We start from the raw sequence: 8,698 nt of genomic DNA, 5'->3' as shown, positions 1-8,698 counted from the left end.
TACACCACTGACATTGTGGTAGCATAATCAAGGTACTGGTTGACTAGTTTTTATGTAAAATAGTAGGCCTATGTGTCACGCCCTGACCTTAGAGATCCTTATTTATTCTCTATGTTTGGTTGGGTCAGGGTGTGACTCGGGTGGGGAAATCTATGCTTTCTATTTCTTTGTTGTTTTGCTGAGTGTGGTTCCCAATCAGAGGCAGCTGTCTATCATTGTCTCTGATTGGGGATCATATAGAAGTTGTGATTTTCCGTTTGGGTTTTGTGGGGTGTTATTTTCTGTTTAGTGTCTGTGCCTGACGGAACGGGTCGCTTTCGGATTAGTTATTTTTGTTTGAGTGTTTCTTGTAAATAAATATCATGAACACTTTCCACGCTGCGCTTTGGTCCACCCTTCCTTCCACCGACGACGAGCGTTACACTATGACAATATCGAGTGTACCCACCTGTCTGTCAAAAGTCCTAAATCCGTCTTTCAAGAATGTGCTCGTGTCTGTTCATTGTGCGCGCATCGCTTTTTGGTTCGCATGTCCTTATCAAACTCAGGTGACTGTCAAAATGAATGTAGGCCTAATAGAAATTGGAATGGACAATTACGAACGACTTTTATTATAAACGACCTCGAAAAAACTTGACCATGCATGGTTCATAAAATAAATATATTATTTTGGGTGGATATTCAAAGCTTTACAGAAACTGCAGAAAATATGTATCCCAGTATGAGGGGTTAACAATTGCGACAATAAAGAAGAACAACCCAACCCCTGCCTAAACGTTGCAGTCTGTTCCAACTTTTGCTAAAGGTTTCCAGATGTTGATTGAAGCACTCGCGGGCTCTATTCTTGAATAGCCTACATTTTAAATGCACAACTATGTAAACTACTCTGACGTAGAATACTTTAAAACAATAATAGTTAATAGAAGGTCGGTAGGCCTATATGACTGCATGTAGACTCGCTGCCTCCTGAAGTTTACAGTCCCAATGAATCGGGTTAGACGGTGCACTTTAATTTTCCCCACAGCTTTCTCTGACTGACACGGAAGGTGGAATCCAGTTACATGTTTTTTCCTTGAGTGGGAGGATTTAGGAATCTTGCCAATATGTGGCTGAAGCAATGGAACGCTGAGCAAGAAAAGTAACAATTACTGAACGTCGCAGTGAGAACTTTACTTTGAAAAAGGACAGCACAACACGATCCAAATGGCAGAACAGGTAGGTCTACTATACCATTTTAATATCAACACTTGTCAAACGTTGCACTTGAAGAGATGGTGGCTTTACTCATCTTAGAAGCAACTAATGGAGCATTCCTTTGGTGCATCGAATGGAGCATTATTTGGGGGATAACTTCCCCCACACTTTTAGGCGTCGTTCTGGTTATCTTTGGAAGTGGCACAGATGTAGTTTAACCAACATTCCATAGACATTATGCCATCCAATTTATATCATGACATATTCTATTAGATCATATTAAATTAGTCAAAGCCCTGTCTAAACCGGGGGGGGGGGTTCTACTAAGCTATATAGCATTGTTTTAAGAAGGTCATACCCAAGGATCATTTTGTTATTTCATTTAGAATTTTAAGACCCCTTGAAGTATCAAAAAATTATATTAAAAAAATTGATGAAAAATTGTACTTGGCCTTACTGCTATTAGCCCATCCAAACGCCTTGAATAACAGATTCACTACATGGAACAACAGTCCCCAAAATATTATCTAAAATAAGTTTGTTCTTAAGTGTCTGTCCTATATCTTAGAGATATAACAAAGATCAGGATTTTTTTTACATGTATTTAACCCCTTATTTTTGGTACTAAACAGTCTCCTTATATACTTCCATGACTTTTTTCAACTGGTACCGGGGGACCTTCAGACGAATCTTGTGAGGCCTGTGGGCATCCTAGAGCAAAACACAGAGGGGTCATATTAGTGTGTAGCCCAAACTGTTCGGATGCTACAGATGATTTTGTGAGAAGTCATGGGATGTCTCAGGGTCTGACAAACACCGCTATAGCTCTGTCACCTTTTCACTGCATATGTGGATGTGCGTCATAAGCGGATGCGGTGGATTGAGACGTATCCAATGCAAAAAAAATGATTGATATCGCTAGCACACGTAGAACAATGAGACAGATATTTCACCGGATGTATGAATGTGAAGCATCCACTTGGCTTTTCCACTCACTACCAAATATGTGGCCGGCAGTGGGAGAAGATGGAACGAGATGGATTTTGGCCGACATTCTGCACATTTTCTCATCGATGAAACATTTGATCACAATACAGTTTTCTCTTCCCAAAACTGTTAGGAACATAGTGGACTTAGTTTTGTAGACTTTACCCTTTGCAAAAGTAAAAAACAATCTCGTTTCTAGAAGGAGTGCAAAGGCGAATTGAGTTATTGCACACGCGCACTTCACAGAGTAAGCGTTCCCTAACTGAAATATGCAGATGTCTGCTAGAATGCGCCAATAGAATCTCGCTAGCTCGTGGTTGGCTCTGCCCACCTCCTTGCTTGTTCTGCCCACTATGACTAATTTGTTCCCATTGGAAATTATAGGCTATGGTCTATCTTGGTTTAGTTATAAACAAAAATTGTCTCTAACTTAAACTGACAGATTTTGCTTTTGGATTTTTATTCTGCTAATTCGATTTCCGTGGGGAGCGGACATCGAGTTAAATCCTATTGGCGCGTTTGCATATAGCCTACTTTCCTTGCACTCTTGCCAGCTTAACGTGAGTTTATAACTAATAATTTCAATGCACTGATCGGTGTGCATCCTGGAACAGCAGAAAATAATGGACAATGACAAATTAATCTAGGCCATATGCTGACTATGGAGCAAAAAGCTATTCTCAGTTGTGTCTAAGGCAGAGACTGTGTGGAAATGAAAAGCACTGGGCTTCAATCAGTCCCTTCTCATTCCGACCCCATGGCCTCTGACACAGAAACCTTCTTTGGAGATAGACTACTGTGTGAGGGATGACAGCTAGACGAACAGAAAGACAGACAGACAGAATGAGATGCTCACTGTCGGCGAGCAAGCGCCTTACCATTGTTGCCTACTGTATCCATTTTATGACATTTTTTGGCTGCAGTGAGCTATCTGTGGAAACATCATAAAATGGAGCACTGTAGTGGTAGCCTAGGCCTAGTGAGTAAGGCTTTTATTCTTTTTTATATCCTACCCTGACAACTGAAACAACTACATTGTTTCTGGATGTCTCAAGGAATTTGGTTTAGCGTTTAGGAGGTAGGTAAATAGAGTTTGAAGTCACCACTGATTCCTCTCCCTGTTGCCCAAGGTTCTTGTGCACGCCCCAGGCACAGACTGGGACCAGAACTCGGCCATGGCATTTCTAACACACCGTCCCCTTGAGACCCCCACACCGGCTATTTTTTCCTCAAGGCCCCCACACTGGTACATTTTTCCGCTTGAGTCCTCCATTATTAGACAGATCATTTTGCGTGAAAAACCTAAGTTAGACAGGCGCAATGGGCAAAATATTGACCAGCCCATCTGGCATTTGCCCGAAATTCCAGATGGCCTGTCCGCCCCAGCACACCCTGAAGATAAACAGTGACAGGGAGATCTGTCATAGTACCCCAATCTGCAGGTATTTCATGTACATTCTCCATGTAGACAAGTTGTCTGAGTTTTCCTTCCAATACCAGTAGACCACTCATTCTCTCGTTACTTAAGCTTACTCCTCCCCACCCAAACCACAGATCGCCCACATTTCAATAGCATGTTAAAATATCAATTTGAATAGGAGTAAGTGACATAGCAACATTCCTTTACAGTTATTTAATGTTTGTGATTTAGGATTTAAATAAAAAAGTAGTATGAAGAAAAACCTGTCAGCCACAATAGATTGGGTGTTTGGTTCTTGGTTTAAAGAGAGTATGGAATGATGTCCTTCACAATGGCCAAACTAACCAGTATGTGTGACACAGATTCATATGCCACTGCAAAACATAAGGTCTACTTTTGAACTTTTTTTTAAGGTGACTTGCAACCTAGAAGTATAACGGTCCTTGTTGGAGTATAACTTTTCACTCAGCATATTATTTCTCACAATCTTTGGTTGACCACTAAGCGTTCCATGACAATGATATTGTGAAAGGTGCGATACAAACACAAGTTAAACATCAGAGTGCCATCTTTGCGTAGACTTCGGACACGTGGAGGCATGCAAGATATGCACTTGAGGATGGATGTGAGTGTGTCTGAAAAAATGTTGGTATTTGGGACTAAATTGAGTGGAGGTCGGTGCACTTTGGCAAAAACCTGGGGAGTCTGTCTCATGAATATATACATTTTCCTTCTTTCGTAATGATCTATTATAATAACTTCACATAATGAACTTCAAAGGACTGTCAGAGGACGCTTTTCTTATTGCTATATTATTTGATTCCCCCAATCTAAGACACTTTTTTCTCCACCTCTGGCGCAGCACTCAGACCTGGAAAATGCCATCAACACTTTGGTCACACAGTTCCATGCCGCTGCGGCCAATAATGGTCCTACGCTCCAAACCCAAGAGTTCAAAGGCCTCCTATCGTCCCAGCTGCCCAACTTAGTTACGGTACGTAAACTGCAACGGCCGGCTACATTGCTCCCGCCCTTCCCGGCCACACCCATTGATTCTACCAGTAAGGCGTGGCTCTGACTCTTACTACCCTCCCACTCAGCCCCAAACATACAGTACACACCACCTCCTATAACTCCCAAACAAACACTCAGGAAAAGCTTTGAGGCGTCAATTGCCAGGTTCGATGCAAATCCAAAATTTGCTGTAATATACTGTGTGCTCAGTCACCAATTAAGTTTTAAACATGCTTTATTTTAATCTGACACAATGATCTTGCTTTGTCTTCATGTTGGAACTGGTTGCTTAGATGTCTGAGGCCCAAGCCTGTTTTCCAGGACGAGTCTGAATTTACCAGAGAGTGACAAAGATAGCTATGCTTCTGAAAAACAGGAAAAGGCCTGTTCAAATACATGAGCAAGTGAGGAAGGTTCAAGGTTGTTGGCTCATCTAGAGAGGGAAAAACAAACGGACAGATAAATAACAGTTTCCATTATGAACAAAGTAGCAAAAAATATGTAAATGTAATATGACTCCTTGCACCAAGTCGACTTCATCCACCATAAACTCGACAACCAAGTAGAGTATTTCTGCTACACAATAGTTAGCCACAACAGCTAGGAAATATTTGTTCAACTGTTGAAGTAAAAAATATGCTTAATTACCAAGTAAATATGTTTTTCATTACATCCAGTCTTATACTTATATAAAATCAGAATCTATTTAAAAGAAAAAGTAATGATCACATCATTCAAATGGGATTCCATTGCAAAATGCTCTTTATATTGTCTCAGCTGTGGAGAAGCATTCAGGCCAGGAAATATTTTCCCAAATCAATTTCCTATTGTTTCCAGCAGACAGAAAGATCCACAGTGTTTGCATCTGCCTGGCTGACAGCTTTATACAATTTCAGATTGAAATGACTGTAGATAAGATTGGCTACCCAGATACTAATACTGATTACCTCAAGAATACCAAACAAACGTTGCTACAGTTGATGTCGGAAGTTTACATACACTTAGGTTGGAGTCATTACAACTCGTTTTTCAACCACTCCACACATTTCTTGTTAACAAACTATAGTTTTGGCAAGTCGGCTAGGACATCTACTTTGTTCATGACAGTAATTTTTTTACACACAGATTATTTCACTTAGAATTCACTGTATCACAATTCCAGTGGGTCAGAAGTTTACATACAATAAGTTGACTGTGCCTTTAAACAGCTTGGAAAATTCCTGAAAATTATGTCATGGCTTTAGAAGCTTCTGATAGGCTAATTGACATCTTTTGAGTCAATTAGAGGTGTACCTGTGGATGTATTCCAAGGCCTACCTTCAAACTCAATGCCTCTTTGCTTGACATCGTGGAAAAATCAAAAGATATCAGCCAAGACCTCAGAATTTTTTTTGTAGACCTCCACAAGTCTGGTTCATTCTTGGGAGCAATTTAAAAACGCCTGAAGGTACCACTTTCATCTGTACAAACAATAGTACGCAAGTATAAACACCATGGGACCACGCAGCCGTCATACCGCTCAGGAAGGAGACGCGTTCTGTCTCCTAGAGATGAACGTACTTTGGTGCAAATCAATCCCAGAACAACAGCAAAGGACATTGTGAAGATGCTGGAGGAAACAGGTACAAAAGTATCTATATCCACAGTAAAACGAGTCCTATATTGGCAGAAGCTGAAAGGCCGCTCAGCAAGGAAGAAGCCACTGATCCAAAACCGCCATAAAAAAGCAAGACTACGGTTTGCAACTGCACATGGGGACAAAGATCGTACTTTTGGAGAAATGTCCTCTGGTCTGATGAAACAAAAATAGAACTGTTTGGCCATAATGACCATCGTTACGTTTGGAGGAAAAAGGGGGAGGCTTGCAAGCCGAAGAACACCATCCCAACCGTGAAGCACGGGGGTGGCAGCATCATGTTGTGGGGGTGCTTTGCTGCAGGAGGGACTGCTGCACTTCACAAAATATATGGCATCATGGGGCAGTAAAATTATGTGGGTATATTGAAGCAACATCTCAAGACATCAGTCAGGAAGTTAAAGCTTGGTCGCAAATGGGTCTTACAAATGGACAATGACCCTAAGCATACTTCCAAAGTTGTGGCAAAATGGCTTAAGGCACCAAAGTCAAGGTATTGGAGTGGCCATCACAAAGCCCTGATCTCAATCCTATAGAACATTTGTGGGCAGAACTGAAAAAGCATGTGCGAGCAAGGAGGCCTACAAACCTGACTTGGTTACACCAGCTCTGTTAGGAGGAATGGGCCAAAATTCAACCAACTTATTGTGGGAATCTTGTGGAAGGCTACCTGAAACGTTTGACCCAAGTTAAACAATTTAAAGGCAATGCTACCAAATACTAATTGAGTGTATGTAAACTTCTGACCCACTGGGAATGTAATGAAAAAATAAAAGCTGAAATAAATCACTCTACTATTATTCTGACATTTCACATTCTTAAAATAAAGTGGTGATCCTAACTGACCTAAGACAGGGAATTTTTACTTGGATTAAATGTCAGGAATTGTGAAAAACTGAGTTTAAATGGATTTGGCTAAGGTGTACGTAAACTTCCGACTTCAACTGTATATGCAAATGTCGATCCAAATGAACATGTTCCTAGAACAAGAGCCATGGACCTATAACACTAGAGGTTAGCAAAGCCTGAAACATATGACAGTTAGTTGACAAAGTATACGCATGCTGTGTTTATTCAGCTGCATACAGTACAGTTGAAAAGAGGCCAATAGTGGATTATGAAGTCAAACATGTTGACTGGAGTTATTCAGCTGAATTATTGATACAATAATTAGCGCTGATGATATTAGTACTGTTAAGAATATCACCTACCGAGTAATGTAAGGCACCAATGTTATACGCTCAAAAGTGTAATAGACTAATTGCTAACTTCCTGCTAATTCATGTCTATGCGTGATTACTTAATTGCTTAATTAACTGGTCAGTAATTTAAATACCATGTACATATAGTGAAGAGTTGTTTTTGTGCTCCCTCCCCCAGACTGGAGCGTCAGAGCAGGGCCTGGGCGAGGTGATGAGACAAATGGGTGTGATGGACGGCGAGGGAATCACCTTCAACCACTTCTGGAGGTTGATCCAGTCACTGGCCACCACACAGCATGGTCTACGCAGCAGCGAGGAGGTGTCCAGGTGCTCCTGTGTGCTTCTGTGAAGGCCATGCCTTCTGACGGTGGTGTGAGCTAGGGGGAACCAGACAGCCTTATAGTATGCCACCCAGTGTCAGTACCCCTTCTCACCACACTGCTCCCATCCAACCCTGGACACTCACATAGTCCTCACCCCTTCCACTACAGGCCTCTTGTGTACATTCTCCATGCTTGGTAGTGCTCCATGTCAGCAGTGTTCATCTCTTTGTTCTATGCCACTTGGTTTACAGGATTTTTTTTGTACTCCCTTAGTGTTATCGGTGGTGTTGTTTCCATCCAAATATCCCTTCTATTGAAATATCCCCATTCTCAAACCTTGAAAGACTTTCCTATAGGCCTACTACCAGTCTAACCACTACAAATAATCCTTAGATGACATATGAGCCAAAGTGAAATCAGAAAGCCATGTGCAAGGTTTAGGTGCTAGACAATGAAAACATGTATTTACACACGGCAGTACGCGTTAGTGGAAAGCTCCTTTGAGCCACCAGTAGTCCACATACATACAGTACTGGTGTTGCAGGATGCCCATAGCATGTTTCTTTGAACAATGTTTTCCACCACTGTGGTATTGCAGTTTTGTATTTATATTTTCTAATTCTCTTTATTCTGGCCCATGTGATAACATACTAAAAACATGACAAGAAATGATATAATAAAGATCAAAAGAAATTGCAACAATGGTGAGCTCCGTTATTTGTATTTATTTTTGTTTAATTATTACTTGAATCATTAATCAACATATTACCCGCTGACAGATAAGCAGTTTTCAAAATACATGTTGGGATGAAACAAAAAAAGAATCATATACATATGTCAGTGTATTAACTAGAAGGTGAATGGTTGTCACCACTATACAGCACACATATTGTATTCAGTGTGTAATTGTTACACTCTTACC

General features: G+C 40.9%; 1 protein-coding gene across 1 annotated transcript; it reads left to right on the top strand.

The window, feature by feature from the left end:
* Window positions 1–786: 786 nt before the first annotated feature.
* On the top strand, window positions 787–8,475 carry LOC139554794 (protein S100-A13-like). Its single transcript, XM_071367944.1, has 3 exons — window positions 787–1,215; window positions 4,464–4,595; window positions 7,632–8,475. Exons 1-3 carry the CDS (start codon window positions 1,204–1,206, stop codon window positions 7,800–7,802), a joined length of 315 nt encoding a protein of 104 aa, XP_071224045.1. The 5' UTR covers window positions 787–1,203; the 3' UTR covers window positions 7,803–8,475.
* The last annotated feature ends 223 nt before the right edge of the window (window positions 8,476–8,698 follow it).

The sequence above is a fragment of the Salvelinus alpinus genome, chromosome 26, assembly GCF_045679555.1.
Source record: "Salvelinus alpinus chromosome 26, SLU_Salpinus.1, whole genome shotgun sequence".
Classification (NCBI taxonomy): Eukaryota; Metazoa; Chordata; class Actinopteri; order Salmoniformes; family Salmonidae; genus Salvelinus; species Salvelinus alpinus.
This window is presented reverse-complemented; position numbering and strand designations above follow the sequence as displayed.

Coding starts and splice junctions, on each gene's coding strand:
- LOC139554794 (XM_071367944.1), top strand. Junction 4,596..7,631: donor AGCTGCCCAACTTAGTTACG/GTACGTAAACTG, acceptor TCCCTCCCCCAG/ACTGGAGCGTCAGAGCAGGG.